This window comes from Beta vulgaris, chromosome 8 (assembly GCF_026745355.1).
Source record: "Beta vulgaris subsp. vulgaris cultivar EL10 chromosome 8, EL10.2, whole genome shotgun sequence".
In the NCBI taxonomy this organism is placed as follows: domain Eukaryota; kingdom Viridiplantae; phylum Streptophyta; class Magnoliopsida; order Caryophyllales; family Amaranthaceae; genus Beta; species Beta vulgaris.
This window is the reverse complement of record NC_079209.1, coordinates 50300596-50315842: the sequence shown is the minus strand read 5'-3', so window position 1 is coordinate 50315842 and position 15247 is coordinate 50300596. Positions and strand designations below refer to the sequence as shown.

The 15247-nt window shown below is 34.5% G+C and overlaps 1 protein-coding gene across 2 annotated transcripts; it reads right to left on the bottom strand.

Annotated features, from left to right (window-relative positions):
• Positions 1–1036: 1036 nt before the first annotated feature.
• On the bottom strand, positions 1037–9086 carry LOC104901644 (auxin response factor 7). 2 transcript variants are annotated; one of them, XM_010689234.4, is made up of 13 exons: positions 8692–9086; positions 7604–7713; positions 7391–7486; positions 7060–7116; positions 6794–6949; positions 6622–6706; positions 5871–5961; positions 5602–5766; positions 5318–5513; positions 4755–4893; positions 2670–4594; positions 1922–2112; positions 1037–1822 (listed from the first exon to the last, which is right to left on the bottom strand). In XM_010689234.4, exons 1-13 carry the CDS (start codon positions 8732–8734, stop codon positions 1648–1650), a joined length of 3429 nt encoding a protein of 1142 aa, XP_010687536.1. In that variant the 5' UTR covers positions 8735–9086; the 3' UTR covers positions 1037–1647. The 2 variants fall into 2 exon arrangements, with proteins under 2 accessions (XP_010687536.1, XP_010687537.1); XM_010689235.3 differs by lacking the exon at positions 8692–9086 and adding an exon at positions 8032–8189.
• Between the last annotated feature and the right edge of the window lie 6161 nt (positions 9087–15247).

The window sequence follows — 15247 nt, the reverse complement described above, 5'->3', positions numbered from 1 at the left end:
CAAAAACACATTCTGAAAAAATTCCAACACTCCCTTGTAAACATCTTTCTTGATGATAGACCAACTCTTCCAGAAAAAAAAAACAGCATAATATCCATCCACGGGAGCCTTAGAGTCATCTATTGAAGCAAGGGCTCTATCAATTTCATCACATGTAACATGCTTCACTAACTCAGCTCTAGACAACAAGCTAAGAGCAGGACCATATCTCACTATTGTAAGATCAACTAGTATTTAGGTCCGGGTGATTCTCCAAGATTTCTCTGTTCTACAATTTAGTAGTAGTTAAATAAGTCATCTCATACTCATTTCAAAAACTCATCTCATTCATTATATGGATCTCAAAAGTTTTACATTCATATATCATTATCAATTTTGATTAAATAAACAATAATAGTATGGTGGAGTGATAGTTGAATCTCTTTCTTTCATACTTGAGGTTGTGGGTTCAAATCTTCACGTTAACAATACTTTTTTTACTATATGAGAAAGACGTGAGTAAAATGTTACTGAATGAGAGAGGGTAACACGTAGCACATATACATTCTTAAGAATGTCTTTTAATATATTTGTATAGATAGATAGATAGCAGGTAGAGACTGGGCACAAGATCCCAGTAATTGCTTATAGAAATGAACTAGCTCCTCCTGTATATTCTTTATTTCAATCAGTTCTCTCCCTTGTTCAGAATGAAGTAGTGCAATTCTGTTTCTTGCTTTCCTTACTTCAATAGCAGTAAAAAAAAAATTGTTTTAGCATCTCTTTTGGGCAACCAGTTTAATCTGACCTTTTGGGCCGTGACTACTTTTTCTTTTAAGAGAAATTGGTATAAGACTTACGCCAAGTGGATTTACCAGATATCTTAACTCACCTGTTCCATTAGTATTATTCTTCGTTTAATTGTACTTTCAGATGAAAAGCTTTAAAGAATTTAGCTGGAAATCACATGGGTGTCAGTTATCAAAACAATGCACATGATTAGTTTAATAATAAAGTGCATGATTCCCGTTCAGAGAAAAATGAGAATACCAAACACTAAAAAGAAAGATGTGATATTGCAAATTTGCAATGTCTCTTTTTGTACACTAATCTGTATTCCGGCTAACACATCTATCTAAAGAAAACAACACTAACTACAAGAAAATCTAGTTCTGCTTGATTGCATTTACATTGCCATATCACAAGTGATATAAATTTTCATCCATCCCTTTTGCATATGGAGTCAGCAGTACTACAACACTACATCTAGTACAACACTAGCTTTACAGGTAGGTTGCATTAAAACATACACCGGTGCCAGAAGATAAACCAGGTCCATACTTCCTATTACCTAAGGGCCGATAGTTTAACTTCCCGCTCCTAGCTCAATTTGGATACATTGTGAGTGGAGAGAGAATGAGCTCAAAAATGAAAATGTAAGTTACAATGACGTGTTCAGTCTATGAGTACCAGGAGGCGCGGGAGTTACAAGGATCCAGCAGCCTACCCAAGAATATTTTGTATCAACTGTTGATGAAAGGAAATGTTACAAGAGCAAATCCATCATCCTGCCTATGTATTATCATTGATTGCACCTTTCATCCAAAGATGTAACAGGCATAGAGTGGAATGCACTTCTGATGGGAAATCATACTGTAATTGACAACCTCATCGGTTAAACGAGGCAGCTGAGTGGTCGTCATATCTCCATGCATTGCCACTGTCGCTACCACTTGAAGCTTGATTAGGGATTGGTCCACTACCCAAATCTCCATCCAAACTCATCTGTTGGACCTCAATAGATGATAGAATCTTTATACTTTGAACACAATTTACAAATTCACTGTCATTGAGCAAGAGAAAGTTCAGGACTAGGAAATGGAATAAACAAATTACAAATTAAAGATAGAAATAAGATAATAAAAGAATGATATGCACTTACTCCCATGGATCATCTCCCACCAGTAGAATGTCATTTTCATGATCTACATACACCAGTTTCCAGTCCGTTCTTTGAGGATCTTCTAGTTGTCCTTCAATGCCAAACATACGAGCAAGATCACGCCTGAGCTCGTCGTATTCCTTGTAGCGGGTAACATCGATGGATCTACCAACTGAGCCACGCTTTTGCACCTTTTGGGAGATTGAAAGGAAGTAGAAATTAGTTCTCTCATACCAGCAAGAGATTAATCATTAGCGACGCAGATCCGACAATTCGGCCCATATAAAAGCATGTCCAACGGATAATCATTAACAAAGTAGATCCAACAATCCAGTATTCCAGTCCATATAACAACATCGAGAGAGTGTTATTTTAAGCACAAAGTAAACTTGTATCAAGCAGAGGAACAATCCAATCAATTGCATGTCGTGAAGCATTTAGAGAGAATACTTCTAAAGGACCACTATAATGTGCTAAGACAAGGAAGTGGTGAAACATATTTGAAAATTTTGTTCAAAACTATCCAATATTTTTTTTTTGTTCAAAAGTATCTATTCAGAACTTTCTTAAAAAGTACGACTACCTTGTGACGAAAAAATTCAAATAATCTGGCTAATGGGGTCAACAATAAACTCTTCCCTTCTATTAAAACCTCTTCTTCCCATTAATTGTGCTTCTAAAACCTCCAAAAAGTAATAAGCAGGACAACCAATTACAATATAAAGAAACTATAAGCAGAACAACTAACCTTTGTATATGTCCTCATACGTTGAGTCTGGCTTGGCCACATCCCACCACCCAAAACAGCAGGGTCATTAATTGCTGCAACATCATTTGAGCATCCCGTTTTGAAAGGCATATTTGGAACCCCAAATGACTGGGAGCTCATAGCAGCAGCCGACAATTCTGTTTCAATATCTCTAGGAGCACCGTTGTAATTAGAGAGCAAGTTATGAAGCTCCTTTCCCGAGTCAAAGTCCCTTGATAACAAAGTATCAGGCGTCAAACCATCCATTGCGGTTGAAAGAGGAATACTGTTCCTTGGATGGGACTGCACATCACCATCCAACCCAAAGCTTGGGAGCGATAGATTCTGTTGAAGTCCACTAGCATCCAAGCCATATGAAGTGACAGAAGAGGATGCTTCCAATGGATCAGTGATGATGCCATTGATCCTTGATGGTTCTATAACTTTTGAGCTGGGGATTTCATGTTTGATCCTAATATCAGACTTCTCTTGAACATCTTGCAACATATTACTATTGGGCTCAACAACTGAATGCTCGACTAGCATGTTCCTCACTTGCTGGTTGCGGTTCAAGAAGCTTGAATGGGGAATCTGGCAATTATTAGTAGAAGGTGATGTAGAACACGACGGAGCATCACCATCAGTTGGGCCAGATAGAGATCTTGCTATCCCACTTGTTTTCTGCATTCCCTGAAGTTGGACTGCTGACATAGGTGGGGAACTCATAAGCTGGGTTGTGGAAATAGTGCTAACACTCACTTGAGGCTGATACTGAGATAAAGAACGCTGCTGTAAAACTTGGTTTTGTTGACCAGCATGTTGTTGGGTTGTTACTTGATGCTGGACTTGTGAAGTTACAGGAGACAGCAAAGGGTGTGACTGCTGTGGTTGATGTTGATGCTGCTGCGCCTGCTGCTGTTGAGTCTGAGGTTGCTGCTGTAATTTTTGCATTAGCTGGAACTGAAGCTGGTGCTCTGAGAGGTTCTGTAGGACAGGCGGCCTCTGTGACAAACTCTCTTGAAATAACTGCTGTGAGGACTGTTGCAATTGTGCCTGCTGCTGATGCTGATGCTGCTGCTGAAGCCTCTGAAGAACATTACTTTGTTGTTCTGTTTGCTGCTGAAACTGCATATCTGGAGGTAAAGATGTTATATGAACAGGATCTTTGTTAGCCGAAACATTTTGAGGGGCCTGGTTATTTCCGCCCACCATTTGCTGGTGATGAAGCTGAGAATACATTGGGGACTGCGATAAATTCGGATTCAAGTTCTGGTTAGGAGAAACGAGACCACTATTTACAGAAGTTAATTGAGGTATTTGCTGCTTTTGTGGTGCAGGAGGTTGTTGTGGTTGCTGTTGTTGTTGTTGCTGTTGCTGTTGCTGTTGCTGCTGATGTACCTGTTGTTGCTGCTGCTGCTGTAACTGTTGTTGTTGCTGCTGCTGCTGCTGCTGTAACTGTTGCTGTTGCTGCTGCTGTAATTGTTGCTGTTGCTGCTGCTGCTGTAACTGTTGTTTCTGCAGCTGTTGTTGCAGAGGCTGTTGTTGCTGTTGTGAGTTATTCTGCAACAATTGCTGGAGCTGCTGCTGTTGGGACCAGGCCGCGGGTTGCTGCTGTAACTGGCCTACTTGATTTTGTTGGACAGCTTTGTTGAATTGGAAATTTGGCACAGACAGAGACGGGGCCTGGAAGTTCAACAACTTGGATGGATCATCAGTACCAAGGCCACCATGCAAGGCAGATGCTGTAAGCATGGATGGGAAACCCGCAGACTGTGCACCAGGAAACTGATTATTTTGTTGCATGCTCATCCATTGAACTAAACTCAAGCCAGGAAATATTGAGTTGGGAACATCTTTCATGCCAAAATCATCACCAAGCCAGGGCATTCCCCTCTTAAATATGCTCTCCATATCAGATTCATCATCTGCAAGAGACAATTGATGTTGATATGAGCCAAAAAGCAGCAAGTTGGAACCCATAAAAAATATAGGAACCATGTTCACCAACCACTATATCTAGGTGGTGGTTGGTCCAAACTCAGCTTCAGATAAAATGCTATGTCAAATTAAGCATTTAGCAGCTACCTGGCATCCCCGGTTGCTTAGGAAACTTTGGTCTGAAAAAAGGTGGAGGACATATGTAGAAGGGTGTAACAACAGGCTCAATGTCCCAAATGGAAACTCGACTAGGTCGTTCCCCAGCTGTTGATTCATCCCAGCCAACCTGTCAACAAGAGAAAATGGAAATTTTTTGAGGGGGGAGAAAATCAAACTACACCACAAAATAAGGTGAAGGAAAGCCTGAACATAAATGATACAGTCAGATACAAAATACAATTATGAAATTTTTACATGCATTTTCTCATGACTATATTGGACGATGATACTGCATATGTATCAACAGTTGCATGTTAAGGAAAATATTGAAAAGTTTCATACAGGAAAGAAACAGCAGGCGAAAGAAGTTCAGTGAAACTACAGATTACTGCTGCCAGTATGGCATATGCAAAATCAGGTACATATAGGCAATTGTCTCTTTAAGGAATGATAATAAGAATTAACAACCAATACAGTTGATAGCTTTATTGCAGCAGAAAACAGTGCTCCTGAACTAATGCAGATTATGACATCCTGAATCAGAGCAGTACCTGGAGATTACGCCACTGAGAGTTTTTCCATCGCACTGGATCAAGGTCACTGATGCCTGTTATAGTACCCATGTATCGACGTACACCACACTCCTCAGTTTCAAACATCATCCTAAATCGCATCCCAAGAGAAACTTGGGTGTACATAGCTTTGTTATACTTGGCTAAGGGAACTACAAATTCAGCTGGGCTAGCTCTGTATAAAATTTTCAATTTCAGAGGATTTAAGTCAGACAAACTAATGAAAAATGAAAACCCTTCAAGACGTATTTGCAGTGCAGTACCTCGGATTATAAAATATTGTAAACGGACTGTTATTAGCAGCAGCATGAGCAGCAGCAGCAAGAATTCCAATATGCATGCTGTCACTGGATATAACAGATGATGCAAGTGCAGGCTGCTGTCTATTTGCACGTCGTATACCTAATAGAAGGTGTGATTTCTCATCTCTACAAGTTATAAATGAGCAATTGAATCAGATACATTACCTATTCCAACAAAATCCCCCAAGAATAAAGAATCTTGTAGTGGATAAACATGACAGACTACTTACCGTATAAAGAGAACAGAATCACCAGCAAACAATCTTTTTGAGCTAACAAAAACACTCCATCCTGTAGTCAGCAAGTGTCGTTTTGGTTGCCCTGAAATTAAGAAAGTTCGCATTACGTACTCACTCATTACACATTTCAGCTTCTAGCTCTAGTTAGGCAAAGCATTTTTGTAACATCAATTATGTAGTCTCCGTCTCTCCAAAGTACAGAAGAATATCAATCAGATACGAAGGAGACATAATTCAATCAATCCTCCATCAAAAGCAAGAACCGCATGGTGAATAAACCAAGCCAGCACTCTTTATCTTTTCTACCATCGTTTAAGCTCTCATTTTTACTATAATTGGAAGTTGAGCCAAACCCACAGCATGTCCTAGGTTAAGTAGAAGTGTCAATTCTCATGATTCTAAGAATCAAAGTCTATTGAAGCAGTCAGATCCAACAATCTCAAGGCGGGGCACCTAGAATTATCAAGCAACAAACCCTCATCATACAGAACATTTGAAGGGGGGGGGGGGATAATTTGATATTTACTCAGATCTTAGGGAGTCCTGAAAAGTTCTTTCATACCAATCACTAGATGATCTTGATATGGGAATATTATTTTCTCAAGAAGCAAGGACCTTTGAGGCCCAGATCACTAGAGACCAGAACATGTTGAGAAATGAGAATTAATAGCACGACATCGGCCACAATAAATGATAATTGAATAATGTAAAGATGGAATGGAAATTTTGAACTCTAGTATACCTCGATAGATATGTCTAAAGGTCCATGCTTGGCTATGTAAATCTTTAGCCATCAGCTCTTGAGCAGGAGGTTGCATAGAAAAATCCTATCAGATATCTTCCACGTAAGCCAATAATAAGGTAGTGAAAAATGACAAACAAACACAGAATCATTTTGTTCAAATTTAACTCACCAGAGGTGGGAAAATCTTCTCAGCAGCCCGACGAGGTACTGAGAAACCCCCGTGTGTGCTTGTGTCACTAGCTGTAAGAGTTTTGCAGAAAAACTCCGTAGGTTGCCTGCTTTGTTTAAGAGCCATCTCTGAAGCAAGCAATGCGTCCCTATCATACTGCGAGATGATGTGGAAGGAACAATCACAACAAAGAAGGAAGATTGCACAAGGAAAATTATATTCCTTTTAACTCTTTTTTTAGATTCTTAAATTAACGGCTGTATTACCTTATTAACAGGTTGAAGAGTCATTTGTGCATATACCTCATCAGTTTCCGGGTCTGCCTGATATAAAAGGAATAAAACATAAGGCCACACAAATGTCTAAATGTGAAAATGACAAGGAAGGCATCAATATAACATATACTCCTAGGATCCAATTTCATTCCTGAAATCTACTTGTATCAACTTAAAGTCACATTAACACAAGTATCTATCTAAGAAGTCGGCCGAAGATCAGTGGTAATCCAAAGCCAAAGAGGGGATCGTAAAAATCTTCAATATCATGAATCCAAGAGATACACTGTGGTGAGATTGAGAAACATGGATACTGCCTTACATGTAGTGTAACATTATGGAGCATACAAATCAACTTTGAGGGGAGATTCGGATAGCTCGGGATGCCGTCGGTCTCCTTTTGCATAGAGGCTGCTACCTGCAAACAATGAAACAAAATTCCGAAAAAAACGTCATAAACAAGATAGTTGTAACTCCAATAGAAGAAAGAACTTAGCATTAACAACAAATCTTGCATAAATGGAAACTGCCATACTTGCTCACTGTGACCTTGTGGGAAGTAAACTACAAGGCTTCCAACAGGAGGCACAGCAACAAGTGGTCCAGCACAGGCATGCCACAACTCTGAATTTATGACCCTTCCCTCTGTCAGAGACAACCAAAAACAAATGGTTCAGAGAAACAATTGCACAAATATAAGACACATTTAATCTTACAGTAGACAAACTAAAAAAAACAAGAGATCATCAAACTGAGATATAACTATAGCACAATAACCAAGAGAAAAATCATTCCATGGCAACTAATCTGACTAAATAAGAACATACTTTCAGACAACCCAGAAAGGAAATTACACAAAAAGACTAGTTACTCACTTTACACCACCCATAACTATGAAAAATATATAATTTTTGAAGAAGACAAAAAAAAAAACATGAGGAATTTAAAAAATTTATATATTACCCATGTTTTATGAAGTGGAATCACTGAATCAGTCAGAAGTATTCATGAATATATTTGCTAAGAGATATTAATGGCTAGAGCCTAGAGCAGTGAAAAGAATATATATGAATACAGGAGTTTCAGAGCTCTTTTTTAAGCTGCCACAGGAAGAGAAATGTCAACTTCAATCTTTATCCTATTATTGATTATGCTCCTTTGTTTCTTTCTTTCATTATTTTTTTTTTCTTCTCTTTGGATGGATTATGTTCCCTTCTTCTGGTTAGTTGATTATATGCAAACAACAAAACAAACATAAACCAAAAAAATTACCCCCCACTTCCCCAAGAAAAAAAGGTAATCTAATACTATTGAAAGAAAAAAAAGTTAATTCTGTCATGCTAATGTGAACAATAATTACATCCATATCATCATAAAAATTCAATTCCCCATCAAAACTATTAGCCCAAAAATATGATAATTAATATAAAAAAAATCCTAGCTTTCAGCTCATTATTCAAAAATAAAATTCCCAGATCATACAACTAAACAGAACATCAAATTTTCACCCAAAAATACTAATTAAGGAAACACATTTTTTTGGGGGGAAAAAAATGAATGAAGATGTTTTTTTTTAATACATAAACAAGATTAAAGACCAAGCCAAAAAAGAACATCCATCACCTTCTCCAGAATTAGCCATGAGACCATTTGAAGGAGCCTTCATGATTATGAAACCCCTCTTTTACAATCAAACCACTTTAATAATTATTCCAAAAATTTATCACTTTCTTCTTTCTTTTTTTTAATCTTCTACAATTTGAAGCTGCAGCATTGCCTTCATCACTATACTTGATTCAACACCCACATTCATCACTGATCCCAAAAATCACTCAAAAAGCAACAATCTTGCTCAAATTATAATTCCATTTTCAAGCTCAAATTCTCCAAAATCAACCCCAAAAAAGTCAATAAAAAAGAAAGAAAAACTTTCTCCAGAGATCAAGGAGATCAGCACCAATCAAATTGAAGTAAAAATAATAACTTCAATACATATACAAACAAACAAACTAACACCCACTTCCTTCAAATCATAAAAAAAAAAACCTCCCAAAAATACAAAATACTAAATTCTACCCAATATTTAGCTGCAAAAAATACTTCAAATTTGCAGAAGAATGAATTATTTCAAAAAACAGAATCTGGGTTTGCCGGAGAAAGTTGATTTTCCGGCAAAAAATGAAGGTTTTCCCATGGAGGTGAGAGAAATTACTATAATTAAAGGAAAAAAAAAGTGGGGAAGTTTAGAGAGAGAAAGTGTAAAGTGGGGGAAGAGAGAGAAAGTAGAAAGAAAGAGAGGAAAGCAGCTTTTGAAGCAGGAGAAGGAGGAAGAAGAAGAAGCCGACATTCAACAGACTGGAGCAGGTCCCTCTACTCTACTCTTTCTTTCTTTTTTCTCACTTGTAAATTTTTATTTAATTATTATTTTTATTATATAGTTAATATTTTTTTTACTATAGTTTATTTAATGTTGCCTTTTTTATATTTTTTGGGATTTATTATTTGCTTCATCCCACCTCCTCAAGAACTCAACTTTCTCTTTTTACCTTCCTAAGCATGCTCATTGTTTAGCTCTTTGCTTGTTCCTCTTGCTTTCTTGTGTTGTTTTTTTTAGTAATATATGATATGATTTCACTTTTAATATTTTACTTTTTTTCTTGTGTTAATTATGTTCATGTTTTTGTTTTTTCCTCCCTGAAAATCCTCCCGATTTACATTTTTTTACTATTTGCATTTCCATGTTGGAGTAGGTTGTCACTTGCCATTTATGGAAGGAAAATTAGATGTAGGTTATGTATGTCCATTTTTATCTTATTTTTTTATTACAATAACATTATCATTATCGATAAAAAATAAATTTTATTGATTGAAATTGTTTTTTACTTATCAATAGTAGAGAGTTGTTTACGATAATTAAGACTTGTGTTTGTTACTTTTTAATATATATAAGTTATTATATAGTACGCTCTCCATCTATATTAATATATTAAAAGGCGTTCCTAAACGTGGAACTGTGCCACGTGGCGCTCTGTAATCCTCATACAATAAAAAAAAACTAGAAATTGCATAGCATAAGGTAAACTAGAAATTGCTAGCATAAGGTTTAATCCCATGACCTCAAGGTCATATATTAAAGTCTTAACCACTAGACCAAGTGATATTTGGTGTTATTATTTTAAACTATAATATTAATAAATGAAAATTCTCCTTACCCGGGACATAGCCCGGGCCTAATAACTAGTTTCAAATTATAAGGCATATAAACCACTTTTACGCATATTAAGTATTTAGTTAGGGATTGTTCTCTTTGGCATAAAATAGCTGAACTGAACTAAACTAAATTGAATTGAATTGAACTGAATTGAACCGAACCGAACCGAATTGAACTGAATTGAACTAAACCGAAATGAACAGTGATATGTGAGAGTAAAAGTATTATCCAGAGCTGAACTGAACTGAACTAAATTGAAATGAACTGAATTGAACTGAACAGATAATAAGTTGGGGAGAATAGGCCCTTAGTTTTAGTTAGATTTGTATAGGTAATAAAATTGACATTAAATATTGTATTGATAATAGAAAATAACCTATAATTTTATCTTGATAGTATAAAGTTGTATTTGATTTTACAATTATAATGCAAAATTCCTTATATTTTGAAACAAAAACTTTTACCTAAAATGCTTTATAATTTGAAACAGATGAAGTAGATTTTTATATATTGAAATTCGTTTTTGCTGATTATAATTAGTTTTTACTATATACAATACCTTTTTGGATGAAGTAAACAAAACTTACAAAAATGTTTCCTATATAATCATGTCTCAAACATATGGATTATTATTTGAAGGAAAATATCTGAATATTTTACCATTTTCCTAGTGATGGTTAAAAGTTTTAGGAAATTGCTCGAGGTATACTCAGGATTCTAAAAAAACACGAGGTACGCCTTTGTTTTTAACATTTATAAGGTACCTTTGAGTTACAATCTCCATTAGTGTGTTACTTTACTCTACACACTAAACTATAAAAAAAACATTAAATTTTTCAGTTAGAATTTATGAATTTTGAGTTAATAGTTATGATTCTCGAATTAGTGATTGTGGTTTTCTTGTAGTTATAACTTTTGGATTAAATGATATGCCTTTAGTCTTTAGAGTTATAGTCATGATTGCCAACCATTAGGTTTTTTAGAAGATTTCGTACAACAAAAATAAAAAAAATAGGGTAGACAAGTCATGACAAACATAATATTATAATATTTGATTTTACAAAGAAATTAAATTCTAATAAAATAGATGTATATTATTCACATATATAGTATTACATACATCTTCCATTTTAAATTACTTAATTTTGCACTATTGGTAAGCTAACTTCGATCACATAATTTATTTATACTTCACCTGTCCCAAAATATAGTTCATGTTTCTTTTTACACAGTCTCTAAGACGTACATTTTGACCTAAGATATCTTCTATTTCGCGTATTAGTAATATAAAAAGTTGATATTATGAATCTACTATACATTGAGGGGAATCTAACAAGATTCGACATTAGTATGTTTTTTATACATTAACGAGAATATTTGGTCAAAGTTTTCTAAAATTTGACTCTCAAAATAGAAACTGGAATTATATTTGCGGACATAGGGAGTACTATTGTAAATAAAAACAAATTGTGTTATTAAGTAAAAATTAGTTTTTAGGCTCGGGCTATGCCTCGAGTAATTATAACTTTCCTATATTAATGTTTTACTTTAAAATCATAACACCAAACATCACTTGATTTAGTAGTTGAGACTTTAATATAGAGGTGATCATAGGTCGAGCTTGGCCGAAAAAAGTGGTCTATGTTGATCACCTTTACTTCAATAAATAAGCTTGAAGACTCATAATTTTTATTGTATGTGGAGTAAATGCAAGGCCGCCTCAAACAATAGAGAGGCTATGTGTTAGTTTCTAAATTAGCCCTTTTAAAATTTTGTTAACCTTTATTCGTAATATGAAAAACACCAAAATAAAATATTATCGATTAGTAAAATTTATATAAAAGTAATATTTTGAAAATACATATTGAAATTAATTCAACAATATATTATATATAATAGCGTTTGTATTAGGTAGTATTAATAATCATATTTAGATTGTTTGATAAAAAAATTAAAGGAAATAAATTTCAAACTACTGAAGTACTCAAGTTCATCTTGTTTACCAACAATTCTTACAACTTTTTCTCAAAAAAAAATATTACAACTCCAAATAATATCAGTATACAAATAAAATGATTATGTCTTTCTATCTCAAATAAATGAATAGAATGAAAAAAATAAAACAAAAAGAAATTTATAAGAAGAAATTTCAAACAGCTAAATAAATTTAATCCTCGAACTCTAGATTATTTGTTAATGAAAAGACAGATACAACAGTTTATAAGAAGAAACTTCCAATAAAAAACAAGATTATTCAGATATTACCTTGTGAAAATTGAGATGGTTGATCAAGAAAATGTTGACATAAGGTAGTATTACATATTGTGAACAATTTTTGGCCATTTGACACACAAAAAAATAATTAAGTAGTTTGGTTGAGGAAAAAATGGAGAAAAATTTCATTACTTCCGGTTTAAGCGAGGAAGATGGATGTTTAACAAAATTTTGAAACAAGAAATAAGTTGATGATAGATTAGAGGAATGGAAAATGAAAGGTTGTAGAATAATTAAAGAAACCTGAGAGAGAGAATCTGAGAAAGAATTAAAGATGGAAGTAATGAATATTTGCAATATTTGCTTCTCGTCATTTACAAATGGTTTTGCTAAAGAAATTTAGTTAATTTTTATTAAAAAAGTTGAGCTCCGAACTTTGGTGCTCCAAATTTTCGAGGCTCTGTGCCATCGATTGGTTGCACACCCTTATGGCCGAGCATGAGTATGAAGCAAACACTCTAAGGAAGAGCGCCTTTAAATATAAATATAAATATATATATATAAGTATAAATATTATTGAAATTCTTTTGTATATTGTTTAGATAGTGACTTTTAATAATGTTTTATTTAATAACATATGATTAATCACCAAAATTATGATTTACCAAATACAAAAATTAAAGTGATGAAGGTTACTTATCGTTTATACTCCATCAAATATTCAAATCATTAAGATGCTAGCACTAACAAAAAAAATCATTAAGATGTCACCTCGTGAAATTTAGTGGTAATTGGGTGATATAGAGCTACAAACATCAATGTCCATGTTTTTGTCCTTTTATCTCAGTCCTATACGGGTATACCTTCAAAAAAGTTGTAAATGTATAGCCGTATAGGTGTTGGAAATTTTTTAAGGTGAGTATGAATATCTCAAAGATTAGGGCAAGTCGTTTAGTTAGTGCCTTAGTGGTGCATCCACACACACACAAGTTGTCAATCATAAGTAGATATACGGTAATACCAATCATGGACTAAAAGAGCTAATATTATAGTTTATACATTTCTTATTAGTACTTGGAAAGAAAACTTTCCCTCAATTAGATCTAACTCTACTATGCAAGCTTTGTAGGGGAACATGCCCAAACACGGATTCCTTAACTTAGTTTATATCCAAAAATTGTCACCTAGAACTTTTCAGAAACCCAAATCAATATAAGGGAAAAATGTTTGCAAATTAGAAAGGATCCTTTTTTGAGGTCTAAAAAAAAGAGGTGATAAGATTGATGCCAAAAATTACGATTTTTGTGGATGTGGCCTTTAGGGTTTTTGCGTGGGAGGGTTTTTTTTTTCTCTAGAGTTTTTTTTGGGAGATATTTTTCCTAACCTTCATTACTATGTTTTTCTTTTTCTTTTTAAGAAAGTTTTTCCTTCATTCTTTAACCTTTCTTTCTCTTTCATCTATTTTTTTTTGCCTCAATTGTGAATCTTTGTAGGGGCTTCTATTGATGTTCGTACGGGTGGTAAGCACTAGAAAAACTCCTTTAATTGATTCCAATAAGTATATTTATTTTAGGGTGTTCAATTTTTTTTGTTCGCGTGATGAAAGTGGAAGATCTAACAATCTCTATTCTTTGTAAGAATCTAGAAAACCACGATTTTTTTTCACCCAAACGATTATGCAACAGCGGAAGTTAAGCCGAATCAGAGCGAACTCACAGATTATATTGCTTCGGATGAAGTTTTTATTAGACTATTTTTTATCAAAAATGTGATGTATATAGTTCCAAAGTGTTATATACTTGTGTTGAAATTTTTGATTTTCCAGGAATTGATTGTAAGTGTTGTTTCACTATCTCTTATGAATGAAATATGTTCTCTTCCTGACATCCTGTATAAAAAAAGTTAGGGTTTTTCTATATTATACCCCTATATTTCTTCGATTTCTACGTTGTACCCCAACTTTTTAAAAATTCGACACGGTATCCTCAAGCTTACTTTTTAATGCACGATGCCCAAATTGTTTATTATATGTCATTAATTTCATTTAATTTTTTAAAATTTATTGGAACTAGTTTGACTTATTAACCCTTAGAAGGATTATTCGCTAATTATAGATTCGTTCCATCGTATTACAAAAAGTAGACGAAATTAATGACGTATATCAACGGTAGGGGTATTGTGCATTAAAAAGGTAAGTTTGAGGGTACTGTGTAGAATTTTTAAAAGCTTAGGGTACAACGTGGAAATTGTAAAAACACAGGGGTATAACGTAGAAAAATCCAAAAAGTTAATATCTATTGCATCATTTCTATTTATCAAGGACTCACACCATATCAGAAAGGCAAATAATATCGAAGTAGAAATATATTATTAAACTAGAAATATTTAATAGAAGTAATTAGTAAAATCAATTAAACATCTTTTTTCGTCGGTGCCTGTTGTGGGTGAAATTTCACCTAAAGGGACGTAGTACTCAAATGGGTTATCTAACAGTATTTGGTCAAGTAGTCAACCCCTTGGAAGTAGGTAACATCCTTAAGGCTTGTTACAAATAATAAGTCAAATAGCAAAAAAAGGGAAATTCCTTATATCGAGGAGGCAGATTCAAGCCTCTAAAGAATAGGCGACAACGTCCTAGCTGATTGAATCAGTCAACAGCACATGCAGCAAAAGTAGGTTGAATCGGTCAAGGTGGTTGCAACAACCAGTAGAAATGATACCAGATATCTCGAACATGACCAGTCAGACGACCTG